Source organism: Carettochelys insculpta, chromosome 8, assembly GCF_033958435.1.
Source record: "Carettochelys insculpta isolate YL-2023 chromosome 8, ASM3395843v1, whole genome shotgun sequence".
NCBI lineage: Eukaryota > Metazoa > Chordata > Testudines > Carettochelyidae > Carettochelys > Carettochelys insculpta.
The window spans coordinates 20,794,504-20,812,638 of NC_134144.1; the positions used below are offsets into that span (position 1 = coordinate 20,794,504).

General features: G+C 45.6%; 1 protein-coding gene across 1 annotated transcript in view; it reads right to left on the reverse strand.

Moving 5' to 3' along the window:
• The window catches only part of MFSD6 (major facilitator superfamily domain containing 6), a 46,703-nt gene that overhangs the window by 5,936 nt on the left and 22,632 nt on the right, over positions 1–18,135 (reverse strand). Inside the window, exons 3-5 of the mRNA XM_075000683.1 lie at positions 7,567–7,664; positions 3,728–3,889; positions 2,993–3,091 (exon numbers count right to left, since the gene is read on the reverse strand). Coding sequence (XP_074856784.1) covers positions 2,993–3,091; positions 3,728–3,889; positions 7,567–7,664 — 359 coding nt within the window. The remainder of the gene's footprint in view (positions 1–2,992; positions 3,092–3,727; positions 3,890–7,566; positions 7,665–18,135) is intronic.

The window sequence follows — 18,135 nt, forward strand, 5'->3', positions numbered from 1 at the left end:
TAGGCATATTGACTAAATAATACGTCCTTTACGGCTGTGAGTTAAGACAGGCCACCCAAAGATAATCCACATAATCCTGGCAGGCTGTGGGGAAGTGATGCTTATCTCCCTCTGACCTGCAATAGGCTGACTCTTGTACGATCAAAGTGACTGTGCCCCCGCCCCCATGAGCAAAATGCTAATCAACAGATCACAGGGCCTGAAAGGGAAAAACCAAAGAGCAGTTTTCCTGTTTATGGCTAAGCCAGTGAACTTTTTAATCTGTATCTGCAGTACAGATAAACCCCAGGTGGTCCTTCAATCAATCTGTGACAAAAACAGTGCGGATAAGCACCTGGTAGGAGATGGAACAATGCCTCGTTAGTCACATTTAGCATCTAGAACACAATGATTTTATTTTAGATGACCCCCATTTGTTCCCAACACCCTCACTCCCTATCACTCAAATCTCTGGCCTTTGATAACACACCCCTAAATAACTATAGCTGAGTGCTGGGGTGCTAAGCACAGTGGTGACCCTGGGTCGATTCTTACAAGTCGGAAGATTCTGTTCCAAGTCCAATCCCTTTGGGACAGTGGATTGAGGAGTCCATGGAGCGTTCCGTGGGACAGCAGCTGCCTGTTTCAGAGGGCGGACTTGGAAGTTGGTAGAGCAGCGCTCTACCACATACAGGCCGTGTCTACACTAGCCAAACACTTCGAAATGGCCATGCAAATGGCCATTTCGAAGTTTACTAATGAAGCGCTGAAATACATATTCAGCACCTCATTAGCATGCGGGCAGCCACGGCACTTCAAAATTGACGCGGCTAGGCCAGACGGGGCTCCTTTCCGAAATGACCCCGGCTAGTTCGAAGTCCCCTTATTCCCATCTGCTCATAGGATTAAGGGGACTTCGAAGTAGCCAGGGTCCTTTCAAAAAGAAGCCGCGCGGCGACGAGCCGCATCAATTTTGAAGTGCAGCAGCCGCCTGCATACTAATGAGGCGCTGAATATGTATTTCAATGCTTCATTAGTAAACTTCGAAATGGCCATTTGCATGGCCATTTTGAAGTGTTTGGCTAGTGTAGATGTAGCCACAGACAGCTTGCAGAGCTACAGCAGAGCTCCCTCATGCTGAGGGCAAGTGCCTCATAGTCCTGGACTGTGACAATGACCCTCTTCCCTCCCTTACATATGTGACAACTGAACACAGACTGTTGAGAATGTGGCTCCATCAGCTATTTTGCTACTAAGCTCAAAAAGCTGGTTTTCAATCTAGGCATCAGATCCACAGCAGAGCTGCACCTTAACCTCAGTGACGCATATCCAAGGAGGCGGCAAGTGCTGTTAATGCCTCTCTTCATATGGCTTTTTCAGTTTTTTGATGCTTATAAAGTCCCAGGTCTCATTATAAATTCAGTTTCTTTGGAAAGCATCAGTGGAGGAGATCTGTATTGGGGTAACAGATGCCTGTCCCCTTTCAAAACCCAGCAACGTTATTATCCTGGAACAAAGCCTCATCTCTCCCTCAAGTCCTTGAAAAGAGGCCACCCTATGCTCCAGAGACAGTGAAAAAAAAAAAAGATACAAAACAGCAGAGGCCACCATGCACACTAATTCACCCACAAGATTCCCAAGAGAGCTACTCCCGCCTTGACTCGGATTCATGTCTCTCTGCAGCACCATCAGGCCAGGGTGTACAGGAGCGTACTTCTGGTTCTGTTTCATGCTTGTGTTGTCATGTTACGTACAGCTCAAGAAATCTTTTGCAAAAAACAAACATTGCTCTTTATACACAGCCCCTTTCCCTGGCACTGACCATTCATAACTAGAATGGCCAGGGGTAAAATCCGATGGCCTGTGTTATATTCAGGACACCAGGGTAAATGATGAGGATAGTCTCTTCTAGCCTTGAATTTCTGTCTTTACTTTTCCAGCAGTAACATGCTACACTCATATCTAGCACAGAGAAATCAGAGAAAAACAGAAGTTACATTAGGGTCTGGTGACAAAGGAAACCCAAGGATCTGTCATGGTGGTTTTGACCAGCAGCAGCCATTTCTGACACAGGGTAGAAATGATCTACTTTCTACCAATTCTTACAAGGTGACAGGATGTTCCTTCACTCCAAAACAGTTTTAACAAATGCCTGTAAATATTTGACCAGTGCAGTGATTTACTGCCTAACACACTGTGTCCTAAATGGCTGCAGGACATTTATTATTTATATCATAATTAAACTAGATTTTTTAAGCAATAGATCTGTGCCCTGTAAAACAGTCTAGAGATGAAATAGATGTTTTTTGCCCCTCAGACATTTTCAAAAGAAAAACTTAAATAAAATACTTAAACTGATATGGCAAACACAAGGACATTCTTCGCTTTACTCTTGAATAATCCCATTTAAAAGTCAATGAGATTATTACAATGCTTAAAGTAATGTGGGACTGATGTTTAATATTTGCAAACAAGTACACAGATGCAGAAGGAAAAATAATACTTGTAATACTACATTCTAGGGAACTATGGCCCAAGAAAAAATACGAATCCATTTGAGATTCACACATGCACTCCATGTACAACAGAAATGGCAATTACCCTGTCAAAGTTCCACTTGTGCCATAATCACTTGAGCACAGGCAGAGGAAATTTATGTGAAACAAAATATTTGAACATTCTTAAAGGCAGACAACTCAAGAACTACTGAAGGACAGCCCTTGTACATTTAGGTTAAAAAAATAGAACTTCAAATCTATCCGGCTTTAATATGGAATACAAACATTTCAGATACACCGTTATTGCTTTCCTGTCCATGAAACAGGTTTATTTCTCTCTGTAATAATACTAATGTATAGGATTAATGGTGGGGGGGGGGAAAAGTCACAGCTCCTGAGGAATGATTTTGGGCTAGTTTTCCCTGTATTATGACCATATCTCTCAAATTTCACAGCGTGTCTCTCGAGTGATCATCAAAACATAGGAACAACCTTGGTCTCATTGACCTATTTACCTTCTTCTTCATCAGGAACAGCTAGCCACTGGATTAATGCAAAGAGTAGCAGGATCACTAAACAAGCCATTCCTATCCCCCTGAATGTCGCAGCAGCCCCTGTAATGAGAATTCTCTTCAGAGCTTTTGTTTAGGAAATACAAGAGAAGACAGACAGTGTAACGACTTCTTCACCACTTAACATCCCATGTAAACATTTTTGTCTTATGTGGCATCTCTATTGCTGGAGGTTTGCACCCAGGGCATCCCAGTCTGTATGGCCCTCTGCTAATCTCTCTGTGGATAAGCAGTTCTTTTGATCTGTTCCAGATACCACATTGTCCAGCCAAGAGCAAATGCTTGTTAGGTTATATGGTTTTTCCTTCTGCCACTTCCAGCAAACAGGTTATTTTACACATACTGAATAAATTATGCTTTCGCTTCTCAATAGAGGTTGCATGACAGAACCAAACGACTGGGCAGCTCCTAAAAGTTTCATTCTTCTGCCTAGCTGTGGCTGGGACAGTGCTTAGAAGTGGATTTGCTCACACAGCACTATAAACAAAAGGCATAACATTACATACACATACAATTAACACTATAGACTATCTACGTGTGTATAAATAGACTTTGTGTGTGCTTGAGCGTAACAAGCATGGCTTCGTTAGCAATACATTAAGTGTACATATGCTTTTAGTTCAGTTTTGCTGCACTCCTAAGAAACTGAATTCACACTTATACAAAATGTTTGCTTACCTAAGTAGTTGACCAAAACCCCACCAATCATAGCCCCACATCCTCTGCCCAGACCTAAGTGGAGACCTTGGAGAATTCCTTGAGCTGAAGTTCTTAATTCTGGTGGCACTGCAGCACTAAGGTATGAAATACAAGCTGCCCATATGGCTGCATGGGTCACACCTACAGAGAGGAAACATTTCAAAAAGCACTAAGCACATTATCATATCTGTTTTCATAGAAATCACAGACTCCTGGAGCTGGAAGGGACCTCAGGGGGTCATCTAGTCTAGCCCCCTGCCTAAAGCAGGATCAACCCCAACTAAATCATCCCAGCCATGACTTTGCCAAGCCGGGACTTAAAATCCTCTAGGGATGGTGATTCCACCACCTCTCTAGGAAACCCATTCCAGGGCTTCACCAGCCTCCTGGTGAAATAAGTTTTTCCCAATGTCCAGCCTACACCTCTACCTCTGTAACTTCAGACCATTGCTCTTTGTTCTGCTATCCATCAATACTGAGACAGTCTCTCTCCATCCTCTTTAGAGCTCCCTTTCAGGAAGTTGAAGGCTGCTATCAATTCACCCCTCACTCTTTTCTTCAGCAAACTAAATAAGCCCAAATCTCTCAGCCTCTCCTCATAGTTCATGTGCTCCAGCCTCCCAATCATTTTCATTGCCCTCCACTGGACCCACTCCAATGTGTCCACATCCTTTCTATACTAGGGGGGCCCCAGAACTGGATGCGATACTCCAGATGTGGCCTCATCATGCCTCGTAGAGGGGAATAATAACTTCTCTAGATCTGCTGGCAACGCCCCTCCTTATGTATCCCAATATGCAATTAGCCTTCTTGCCTACAAGGCCACACTGCTGACTCATATCCAGCAACTCATTCATTGTAATCCCCAGGTCCTTTTCTGCTGCACTGCTACTTAGTCCGTCCCTAGCCTGTAACAATGCTTGGTATTCTTCTGTCCCATGTGCAGGACTCTGCACTTGTCCTTGTTGAACCTCATCAGATTACTTTTGGCTCAATCCTGCAATTTGTCTAGGTCACTCTGGACCCTATCCCTACCGTCCAGTGTCTCCACCTGACCCTCTAGCTTAGTGTCATCTGCACGTTTGCTGAGGGTGCAATCCATCCCCTCATCCAAGGCATTAATAAAGATGCCGCACAATACCGGCCCCAGGACTGATCCTTGGGGCACTCCACCTGAAACCTACCGCTAACCAGACATTGAGCCATTGACCACTGCGCAAACTGTGACTCTCCTAGCTGTTTAAAATAGCCAGAGATTGATTCTGTGACTCCATTTCACTGTTACACAATCTTGATGTACAAAGGAAGCTGTAATGAAAAAGGCGCATGGAGCAGGCAAGAACAGACCTGTTCTATCTTGGCTGGCCTTTGTGAGGACTCCTCCATTTGACATCAGTTAACTATTCTATTTGGAACAAATCTGACATTGTTTCCTCAGATCACAACTCTGCATTGCTCTTCCTTCAAGTGCCCCTGTCAAATTATAATCTTTATATAACCTATTATCAGGAGCTTTCTAATGAACTCTGTGTAAAAGAGAAAGATTCCAGTATCGTAGCCTATCCAAATCAGCATATAAGCTAATCAAACTTTAGTGAACAAACTGCCCCTGTTCTCCTCTCCCCGAAAAAGTTATTTACTCCACAGGAATAACCCTTTTTGCTAATGTGAACTGGAGCTTTGGATGCAAAAGAAAGGGAAAATCGTCCTGGTATTTGTTTCTGGAGCTTCTTTAGACAGTTGCCACTTTTTAACAGCTCAGTATCTTTTAAACACTGATATCTTGAGGTTACCAGCCTCACCATCCAATTTAAAATGACTGCTATCGGACAAAGGAGGTAATTTTATACTGGGAAAAATTCTTTGGCAGAATAGAGGTCAGCTCATTGCTTTGAAACTGAAACAAAAGCTTTAGCAAAGCATTTGATACGGTCTCCCACAGTATCTTTGCCAGCAAGGTAAAGTAGTGTGATTTGGATAAATGGACTAGAAGGTGGATAGAAAGCTGGCTAGATCGTTGGGCTCAACGGGTTGTGATCAACAGCTTCATGTCTGGATGGTGGCACTATCAAGCAGATTACCCCAAGATTTGGTTCTGGGGCAGGTTTTGCTCAAATCTTTATTAATGACCTGGATGAGGGGATGGATTGCACCCTAAGCAAATTTGCAGAGGACACTAAGCTAGGGGAAAAGGTTGATATGCTAAAGGTTAGAAATGAGGTCCAGGGAGACCTAGACAAATTGGAGGACTGGGCCAAAAGAAATCTGATGAGGCTCAACAAGGACAAGTGCAGAGTCCTGCACTTAGGATGGAGGAATCACAAATTCTAAATTCCACCCTAAACAGAAGAAGTTTGTCATATTTTCCTCTATCAAGTCTGCTACATATGTAGTTCGACAAGAAAGTCACTAAGCATTGAAAACACTATTACAGCATATAGTGACAAGTAACTTGTCAAATTAAACAATTTTAAAATGTACTCGTGTGATATGTATAATTAAAATATAAATATTTGGAAACCAGCGGCACTACATCAAACTAGACACATATTGACACCACAACTTGTAGTTACTCATCGCATGTTGCTCGCTTTAAATGCGAGAGTCAAAGCATCCAGGCCCCACAGTAGAACCACCTCAAAAATGGTACAGACTCAAGCTCTCTAATCCGGAACTCTCTCGGCTGGCCAACTCTGTAATCTGGCATGATTTTAAATTAGCCAAGTGACCACTTATCATGAATGTGGCCAAGTTTCTCATGGTCCTGTAACATTTGTCTACAGCCATCAGTGCTGGCTCTTGGTATTCTGTGCTGTTGTTTAGCTGCAATTTACCCCATATGTCTTCTAAGAGCCCAGTAAGCAGTGGGAGTGTTGGTAAAGTGCTAGACAACATCCGGAAACATCTCTTGTCTGGCACCGGTCAAGTCCTGAGGGTGCCGGATGAGAGAGGTTCAACCTGTAATATGGTGGGTTGTGATCTTTATCTGAAATGTGTTGCATGCTACAGTAAATGAAGAATACAGATGGTAGGTCACTCTGAATTACAGAGATCTAATACGCTTTTAAAAATATCTCAAAGGTCTCTAAAGAAACCAGGATTTTTCGCCTGACAGTAGCACTCAAAATGATGCTTTTGGACAGACCACAGAGGTATCATTAATATCTCTAATTTAAAGCAATGGCCCTATAATAAATTGATTTGAATAAAAATGTAAAACTAAGAGCCTGTCTTGCCTTGTGAGTACATGCAGAACTTCGCTGCAACCTAAGTGCCTGACAGATTACAGCAGCACATTCAGTAGCCTAAACTGTAAGTAACAGAACACCACTGAAAAACAACTGCAGAAAATTTAACAGACAGCATGTTTTGGAACAATATTCCTGGGTGGCAAGGGCATTTAAAAGTTAACACAAACATAAATCCACCCTTTTTAATGCCTCTCAAAGGTGTTGACTTTTTCCATTTAAGAGTCATAAAGAAGCCTAAGAAACCAAGCAACCAAGCAGCATTTGCAGGTGTACATTTAACTCATGCTCCTGTCTCCCTGTTTATTTACAGGGTGTGTTGATCTCAAACAGATCTGTTTGCTTCAACAAGCAAAACAGTGGGGCAGATCAACTGCAGACCCAGCCTCCTGACGTCAAATCTTTTCCATGACAACCCCTGGAAAAATTTGAGAGACCAGAAGTCTTTTGGGATAGTTATAGTCAGAAGCAAAGAGCTACTGGACTTTCTCTTAATCACAGCTCAGATGGCAACATGAATAATTTAAGCGTCTTGCCTTATCCTATAAAATCATAACTGCATCATCTTACCTTGAAGTACTTCCATTGGGAGAACAGTCCAGGCATTTTCCAGATATGAGATGTAAATGTAGCGAGCTGTATTACAGGCAAGGCCAATGTAGAGCACTCTAAAGGGAAGAAGGGGATAAAAAAAAACCAGTCAGATGCTTGCAGTTTCTGTGTCTTGTACAGTACCATATAATTGCTTTCTAAATCCTAATAAAAATGTGAAATGCAGCACCAGGAGGAGTATGCTCACATGCAAAAAATTCTTACTCAGGAAAGTCTTCCTTTACAAAGATCCCATGTCCAAATGCTACCTCTCCCTGCACTGCAGGCATGCAGTTTTTCTTCCAAGCTAAAAATCAATATGTAATTGATGTAATTTATATAAAACCCAAAAATAATTATTTTTGGCTCACCAATGGAAAACAAACTATTTGCAGTTGGAAAGATGTTTCTGTATAGGGCTAACTGAGTGTCTGATTAAACAGTGTCTATTCTTGGTTTTATGCAATGTACTACTGTCAAATATTTTAGAGAGAATATGGTTTCCATCACACCTTACGCCAGCCTTTTTAAATGCCTCAGTGATTCAGACATCATGTCCTGTAATTAGTAACAGAGCCATACTATTTAAGATGAATACAGGTCCATATTAGCCATAAATACTGCATTTAGTGACATGACTCAGGTTACAGTTGTCACCTGTCTAGTTTTCAACAGGACAGTCCAGTTTGGGAGCAAGTAGTAAAGAGTCACGTTTTAAAATAACTTTTGAGCAGGAAGCTCAGTCTCATCTTCTTGTGACACTATTTACCCAAACATTCTCTCTCCTCCCCTGCCTTCAGGCTTCAGCCCAATTGCCCCTTCTTCACCAGGCTAAACTGACATTCCTACAAGCAGTATTTTGTACATCATGTCTTTCCCTAGCTCTAAACAGGAGACACTGTAGTAGGAGGAGACAAATCACCTTTTCCAGGGCCAGGGAAAGAGGCATACCGGGGTAATTGATTAAATTAGTCTAAATAAGCAACCAGTCATTTTACGTTGTCTGTAACAAACTGGGAACGCAATCTCTAAAAGTCAGAAAGAAGGAGAAATGTGACCAACCCACCCTGCCATCCACCCTGCTCCCACATAGCCATAAAGGGGTAACACTAACTTCCTCCCTGGTTCACCTAAACTCACAATCTCCTTTTTCGATTTTTTTTTTTTAAATATTTTTGCTCTTGATTTCAACCACATTTTTAGCATTCTGATTATTATACCTCTTTGGAGGGGAAAGATGAGACTGCAGTATTTACTGATCTGAGCTCAGGTGTTCTATAAAAGAGCTTGTTGTTCAACTTTCAGATTTCTAGTGGACCGGTTCCAAGAAGGAACGAGTGCAGAAAATTCAAGGTGACCCACAGACGTTTAAAAAAAAATCCTAATCTCAGAACGATGTACTGGCTCTCCTGAAAAATCAGGACATGAGGGTCACGTAGGACAGAACCACAAGAAAATTCAACGAGGGAAAAGTTGGCCCGGTGATTAAGACACAAATATGAGAGTGAATATCAGGGCTTGCTTTCTTTCACAGCTGCAAACTAGGTCCTATGATGTCTTCCACTCAACACAAACATACTATGCTTGTGATAACTGCACACAAACATAATTCTCCTGGAGCCAGCCTACAGGAATTAGGAAAACCTGTGTTTTCTGCAATGATGTCCAGATATGCAAAGTTCTCAATATTTTATGTTATAGTAATTCATGTACTTTTGCAGCGAGTCTTATAAGACAGGCCAGCTCCAGACTTTATGCTTCCACGTATGTAGCATAGCAGAGAGTTAGAAGGGGTCCCTCGCTGATGCATATTGCCAGGACAGAATACACTGAAGGATACTTTGAGCAGAAGAGATGGACATTAACAGGCAAAGGGGGCTGGGAGATTAAATCTGTAGTGAACAAGCACTACAAAAATTTTGTTCTTTTCATCCATTCATCTCTACCATCTTTCTTCCCAATGACTTCAATTTCTTTTCCTCGATTGGAAATTAGGAGAAATTACAAAGGATGAATATAAGCAAACAATATGTGTATGTAGGGGCAAGATTAGAAAGGCAAAGGCACAAAATAAGCTCAGACTAGCTAGAGACATAATGAGTAACAAGAAAATGTTCTATAAATATATTAGAAGCAAGAGGAAGACCAATGACAGTGTAGGTCCACTGCTCAGTAAGGAGGGAGAAACAGTATCAGGAAACTTGGAAATGGCAGAGGTGCTTAATGACTTTTTTGTTTTGATCTTCACCAAGAAGTCTGATGCAGAAATGCCTAACATGGTAAATGCTAGTGGGAAGGTTTAGAGGATTTAAAAAAAAAAAATTAAAAATTACTTAAAGTTAGATGTCTGCAAGTCACCATGGCCTGATGAAATGCATCCCAGAATATTCAAAGAGCTGATAGAGGAGGTATCAGAATATTTAGCTATCACCAGGAGACATTCCAGAAGACTGGAAAAGGGCACATAGGCTGCAGCCACACTTTGCCAAAACTTCAACATGGCCATGCCAATGGCCAAATTGAAGAATACTAATGAGGCGCTGAAATGAATATTCAGAGCCTCATTAGCATGCTGGTGGCTGCGGCACTTTGAAAGTGCCACTTCTGAACGTGCGCGGCTCGGCTACATGGGGGTCCTTTTCGCAAGGTCCCTGCAGATTTCGAAATCCTCTTAGTCCTATCAGCTGATAGGAATTCCTATCCCCCGTGTAGCCAAGCCCCACGCATTTGAAAGCGGCACTTTCGAAGTGCCGCGGCTGGCAGCATTCTAATGAGGCGCTGAATATTCATTTCAGCACCTCGTTAGTATTCTTCGATTTGGCCATTAGCATGACCATATCAAAGTTTTGACCACGTCTGGCCATAGCTATAGTGCCCATCTATGAAAAGGGACAAAAGAACAACGCAGGAAACTACAGACTAGTCAGTTTAACTTCTGTGCCAGGAAAGATAATCGAACAAGTAATTAAGGAATTCATCTGCAAATATCTGGAAGAAAATAAAGTAATAAGTAACAGCCAGCATAGATCTGTGAAGAACAAATCATGCCAGGCCAATCTGATAGCTTTCTTTGACAGGATAACAAGTCTTGTTGATAAGGGAGAAGCGTTGAATGTGGTATACCTAGACTTTAGTTCAACATTTGATACATGAACTTCTTATCAATAAACTACACAAATGCAACTTTCATGGGGCTACTATAATGTGGGTGCATAACTAGCTGGACAGCCATTCTCAGAGAGTAGTTAATCGTTCGCAGTCATGCGGGGAGAGCATAACACATGGGGTTTCACAGGGGTCTGTTCTGGGACCGATTCTATTCAATATCTTCATCAACGATTTAGATATTGGCATAGAGAGTACGATTATTAACTCTGCAGATGCTACCAAGCTGGGAGGAGTTGCAACTGTCTTGGAGGACAGAGACATAATTCAAAATAATCTGGACAAACTGGAGAAATGGTCTTAGGTAAACAGGATGAAATTTAATAGGGACAAACACAAGGTACTCCACTCAGGAAGAAATAATCGGCTTCATACATACAAAATGGGAAGCGACTGTCTAGGAAGGAGTACTGAAGAAAGGAGTTGAGGGGTCACAGTGGACCACAAGCTAAATGTGAGTCAACAGTGTGATGCTGTTGCAAAAAGAGCAAACGTGATTCTGGGATGTATTAATGCGAGTGTTGAGAGCAGGACACGAGAGGTCATTCTTCCACTCTACTATGTGCTGATTACGCCTCAGTTGGAGCATTGTGTCCAGTTCTGGGCACATTTCAAGAAAGATGTGGAGAGATTGCAGAAGTTCTAGAGAAGAGCAACAAGAATGATTACAGTTCTAAAGAACATGAGCTATGTGAAAGAAATGGGCTTGTTTAGTTTAGAAAAGAGAGGAGTTAGAGGGCACATGATAAAGGTTTCAAGTAACTAAAAGGGCTTTACAAGGAGGAGGGACAAAAATTGTTCTCATTGGCCTCTGAGGATAGGACAAGGAGCTTAAATTGAAGCAAGGGAGGTTAAGGATGGACATTAGAAAAAACTTCCTAACTGTCAGGATGGTTAAAGACTGGAATAAATTGCCTACGGAGGTTGTGGGATCTCCATCACTGGAGATATTTAAGAGCAGGTTAGACAGACATCCACTGGGGATGGCCTAGATGGTGCTTGGTCCTGCCATGAGGGCAGGGGACTGGACCTGATGACCTTTTGAGGTCCCTTTCCAGTCTAGTGTTCTATGATTGACTCCTATGCACGCACTTTCTTGCCAACTTCCTCCCAAAGAGAAAAATGGTCCTATCCAGGAAACACACTTTTCATGCCTCTCCTCATCAATTTCTCATTCACTGCACTACACCCATTAGCTCAGATATAAAAATTAAGTAAGGAATGCAAACTGAGTTCAGAGTTCTCCAACTTAGTAGCATGTGCCACTATTTCTTAGCCACTATATGCTTCCAATTATACTTGTTCTTCAAAACCTTCAGCTAGATATTTATAAATAGAAGCTAATATGGCCAAGATAGGCATATTTGGGTGTCAAAAGATTAAGCAGTTAATTAGAGGTGGCCTGATTTTAAGTGCTGAGCCACTGAATTCAGGAGCTAGTTAAGTACTTACAGAGCCCTCAACATAAACTCTGAGCAATTGCTTCTTCGATTTTTCTCATCTTTCCATTTCCTCTAATATCTCAGGAAACAGCAGATCTGTGCACATAATGGATTTTTCTGCTCACTGACAGTTATGAAATGAAATAATAATAAAGCTTCAGAATCAACCAAAACTGAAAAAATCTGAACTGAACCCTGACCTCCAGTTTGTAGTCACTTATGCCTCTTCCCCAGCCCAATAACCATACACTGTCATCCACAGTGGCAATTCATAGTCCACCACCACCTCCTCCTCTTGCTATTTTGTGAATGACATAGAAGGTCTGGGGGAAAAAATGATGTCAAAACTATTTGGCAAATCTGTGTCAAATTTACCCATGGCAGCAGTCCCACTAAAATTACATTTTCCAATGAAGAAAATGTTCATGTGAATATTTTGCCCAGCTCTAATTACTGCTCAACTGCCCCACAGGAGAACAAAGGGCTCTAAACAATTTTGAAAATCTGTCCACTTTGTCTAGGTGCCTGCACATGAGCTATTTTGAAAATTTGGCCCTGATGCTTTCAACTACCTACCCTCCATATGACATGCAGACAAAATAGTTAAGTGCCAGCACATAAAAACTAGGAAGCAACTGGAAGAACAGGCTTATGCCCAGAATAGAGCAGTGGTATTCACATCTTTCTTTGGGTGCTATCTCAGGCAGAAGTACTCAGATTGAGATAATTGCTCTCTGGCAGTGAAGAAATTTGGGCCCCTTCTTTATTGAGATGGTTCAGAGAATGCCTTATCTTCATTCTACCTAAACTTTTCTCTCCCCGCCCATCCTCTATTCATTTACATCTCCCACTAGCGTATCACTGTTAACCACACCCTGACACATTACGCCTAAATATATGCTAACAGATATTTTGGAACATAAGCTTTCGTGGGCAAAGACCCGCTTCATCAGATGGAGTCATCCTCCTGGAGGTAAGTCAGACAAGGGCCCCACGCTGTCCCCAGGAAGGGGCAGGGAGCCTCTGCGTGCGGAGCCTGCAAGGGCAGGGGGGACCCCCCGATGCGCAGGCCCACATGTCAGTGCCCCCCCTACAGGTGGTCCAGGCCATCAACAGCCTCCTTCTGCAGAGGGTCGTCCACCTCGGCAACCTGGACGACGCCGTGGCGAGATTCGCAGCCCTCGGATTCCCGAACTGCTTTGGCGCGCTCGATGGCAGCACATTGCTATCTGCGCCCCAGACCATAGCACGGGACACTATATAAACTGCAAGGGGTACCACTCGGTGGTGCTCCAAGCACTCGTTGATGCCCAGGGCCGGTTTAGTGACATATGCGTTGGCTGGTCCAGTCGAGCCCATGATGCCTGGGGACTCCGCAACTCCTGGCTGGGGTAGCACATGGAGGAGGGCACCTACATCCCTGCCCGGGAGCTCCCTGTGGGGGGACACAACAATGCCACCCTGTATAGTGGCTGATGGGGCGTACCCATTACAGCCGTGACTGATGCGCCCCTACACTGGGCACACCACTGCCAGCCAGGACGTTTTTAACAACCGCTTGAACCACGCCCGCAACACTGCTGAACGCCTCAAGGGGCGTTTCCAATGCCTCAACGTGCGGCTGGACATCAGCCTGCCCAACGTTCCCAGGGTGGTCGCGGCCTGTTGCGCTCTGCACAATTTGGTGTAGGGAAAGCAGAAGCGCTACATGCCCAGGTGGGCTGTGGACCACGGCCCTGGCTATGAGCAGCCACCCACAGCCCCGTGCCACCAGGCACATCATGAAGGGGTTAGGGTCCGGGAAGACCTCCGGGAGGCCTTCAAGGGGAAGCCACGCTGACCTCCACCTGCCACATGGCTCACACCCACCCTGCAGCACGCCCCCCCTCCAACACACAGGGGACACTGAGGTGCACAAAAGGGTTTATTAACTGGGGATTAACTATATGTAAATAAACGGCTGTTGAACAATGGCGTGGGGTCTTCCTACTGGGGCTAAATATGGGGGGAACAGGGGGAGAACTCTATACAATGGGGCTGGGGCATGCCCCCATGGCTGGGGCCACAGGCATGGGCAGGCCTAGTCCCCCACAAGGGGTGGAGGGGTGAGATCCCCAGCAGGTATGAGTGCCCCTGGTGCGGAGGCCCTGTCAGGGCTGGGAGGGGGCCAGAAGGACGGGGAGGTAGGGTTGGTCAGGGGCTGAAGAATGATGGGTGATGGGATGGGTGAGGCGGGGTGGGGGCTGGGAGGGCCGGGGAGGGGATTCCCCTCCTGGCTGGCCCTGGCTATCAGCCAGTGGCACAGGGCAAGACGGGCAGATGGGCTAAGGGTGGGCAGGATGAGGGCGGTGTGTCCAGGGGCAGCAGTGGGAGCGGGTCCAGGGGCAGGAGTGGGAGCAGCTGCGGGGCCTGCTGTCGGAGGGCTGCGGCCCCCTCGGCTCAGACCTCCCTCCACCAGGCCCTGTCCTCCCACTCCATGAGCGGCCACTCCCGGAGCATGGCGGTCTGCTCCTGGATGGCTGTGGTGTGGGCCTCCGCCACCTCCTGGGGCTTGTAGCGCTGCTGGCATCGGGCCTTCCGGGTCTGGCCAGGTGGCAGCTGGGGCGATGGAGAGGAGGGCTCTCCAGCTCCGTCTGATGGTGGCGCAGGTGTGGTCCGGCCTTGAGAGGATGATGCTGTGGCGACACAAGGGGAGAGCAGCCACCCATCAGTGCTGTTGCCCAGGTCTGGGGGCTCCGCCCGGGCCACCCCCACCATCCCCGGTTCATCCCCCAAGGTGGTGCCTCCCCTGCCGACCCCCCCAGGGCTCCTGTGTGCCCGCCGGGACCTCGTCTGTGGAGCAATTGCTGGCTGCAGCCTGGCCCCCGCATCCCTCCCAGCCAGGGAGGACTAGGGTGCTGTCCATGGGTGCAGGTGCTGGATGGCACCATACTTGGGTCTGGGATGGGGCAGGGTCCCGCCCGATCCACTTGTCACCTACCTGGAGCTCCGGAGAACAGGTCCGGGGACACTGGCTGGAGGTACCGGAGCTGACTGAAATGACTAACGGGCCTCCCTCCTCCGAGTCGCTCCCGGGCCCCGCAGGTGTGGTCTGGCTGGAGGGTCCCGGCTGCTCCAGATGGTCTGTCTCCCGGTCGGTGTCCGGTCTGCACGTGTCCACCACCACCGATGGCTCTGGGACGTCCTTTGGGCCAAGAAGCTGTTGCAGTGCCCAGTAGTGTGGGCATCTCGGGCCAACCCCGGCCCCTGATTGGCTGTGGACGTCCTTGGCCTGGCTGTAGGACTGCCTCAGCTCCTTTACTTTGGAGCAGACCTGAGCGGCTGTGCGCTGGGGGTGTCCCCGCTTCTGCAGCCCCAGGGACACCCGCTCAAAGGCAGCTGCATTGTGGGGCCTCCCTGTGCTGTGGAGCAGCACCTCCTCCTCCGCCCAGAGGCCGAGGAGGTCTTTTACCTCAGCCTCTGTCCAGGATGGGCCCCTCCTTTTCTGGCCCTGGCTCTCCTCTGGCGACCCCTCGGGCAGGGAAGTGGGGGCCTCCTGGGGTGCCCCAGAGTGCGGGGAGCTCGTCATCCCACTGATGGGCTGGGTGGCACATCAGCCTGGCTGCTGGAGCGTGTATAGGGCTTAGCTCGTGCTTCTCTAGCCTGTGCACACACTCAGCTTCCTGCACGGGGTTTCTGGAGCCGTGCAGCTTTAAGGGACTGGACCAGGGAACACAGAGCCCCGCCAGAGCTTGCTAGCGCATCTCCCACGTGCCCTGGAACCGCCGCCATGGCGGATCCGCAATTTCGAAATTGCGGGCCCAGAGCATCTACATGTGCATTATTTTGAAATTTTATTTTGAAAGGGGCCGGTCTTCCCAATCCCGGATGGGAAGAGCGGTTTCAAAATTTGGGCCCGTTTTTGCCGAAAACAATTTCGAAAGAGGCTGTTGGGCGTGTAGATGCTCCGCAGCCTCTTTCGAAATTGGGCCAACTTTTGAAATTAATTTCGAAATAGAGTGCTAGTATAGACGCACCCAAAATGTCAATTTGCTGGAGACAGAAGAGGAGAATGACAATATGGTATAAAGTGTTGAAGAATGGGACTTGGAATAAGGACAACTGAATGCTAATACTCCCTGGTTACACCTACACTGACCACTCCCTTTTGAAGGAAGCATGCAAACATGACAGATTGAAAATGCAAATTAAGTGGTAATTTGCATATTCAGAACCTCATTTTCATAACAGCCAGTCGCCATTCTGGAAGAGTACAAAAGAGCCTTTCAAAGGAAGCCCATCTGCACAGCTGTTTTGCATTTCAAAAGCAGGTCTTCTGGAATGGCCAGTGGCCATTATTACACAAATTACTGTCTCATTTGCATTTTCGCTCCACCGCATTTGCATGCCCCTTTCGAAAGTGAGGGGCCAGCGTAGACATAGACCAAATCCTTGTCAGAATGGCTGTTGCACTGGGCAAGTTATTTAACTTCTAAACACCTTCTCCCCGCTCACCCCACTCCACCAACCTGGAAGACAGGGAATACAGCCCTCTTCAATAAAGCACTTTGAGATTCCACTTGAGTCTCTGGGTAAGCAACAGACATAAAGTACAAATAATATTAAACACTGCTCTATCAATTTTCTGGTTGCACAAATAGCCTTGTAACTACTTTGCAGGCATTTCACTGTGCATGAAGCACTATGGAGATCTCTAATATGTTTAGGACTGATTTTGAATAGTATAGCAGTGTGTGTCTCAGTGCTAGAGTGGGACAACATTTTTCAGAAACTTTATTTGCCGAAAAGTGCAGCTTTGTCAGGCCTAGAACTCTATGCAAATTTGAGACAAATAGTTTCAGCTAATCACAGAAGAGAAGTCAGCTGATAGAAATGGTGCTACCACCACAGCCCTCTTGTAATTGTGAGTCCAGTGATTGTGGCGCTTATCAGTGATGTGGGAGACCCAGATTTGAATCCCTGCTTTGAAACAAACCTAAAACAAACTTTTTCAGTTCACAGAAAATTCCCGAAAATTTCAGAGTCAGTTCAACCCAAATCCATTCTTCAGAATCTCCATCAAACCAAAAAAATCAGTTACCTACCCACATCTACTGAGAGCTCACATGGGAGGTCTAAACCTGGAATGCTGGAATCATCAGTTTCATGAGATCGGAGGATGACAACTGTGAGAGCTGCTGAGAGGAAGGAGACAGGTGCTTGACCAGTTAGCTCCCAGATCTACCTGCTAGATTCAGCCTACTCTGAAAGCACCCATACATTCTCCTGTTTATCTGTCTCTGTCAGAGCACATGATACAAGAATCGAGCCAGTGCCTGTCTCCAGAAACTCAGACAGGAGGGACGGTGCATGCATGCGATCAGAAAAATTATAGCAAGAGAGCGTCTGTCCTTTAGAACGGGAGGAATAATGCAGACATCAGTATACTTCTTGGCTGGTGGTAGGGATTAAAGGAAGGTAAAACAACGTAAGCAGTGACCTTTCCACACCACAAACAGAAAAGTCAGTCATTTCCCCCACAACAGATCCAGGAAGTCTTCAGGGCTGGGATGGGGGAAGTGGTAGGAAGCTTTCACTCCCACTACTATACAGACCTTACAGCACAGTATTTTGGGGACTCAATGTTGTATATGCCGAAGTTGTTACAACATACAAACCTGGTCTCATCTGATTATCCCTGTTTTCCATCTGATACATTAAACATCCCTAATGTATTAACGTGATACAGAACAACTATAAGACTAACACATTTATTTATTAGGTAATGAGCTTTCACGGGTAAGACTCACTTCTTCAGATTCAAAAGCTCATTACTTAATAAATAAACGTGTTAGTCTTTAGGGTGCTACCACGCTGCTTGTTATTTTGTGAAGCTACAGACGCACACGGCCACCCCTCTGAGGTATGAGTGTAGCTGAAAGCTAACATTACTCATTTTACT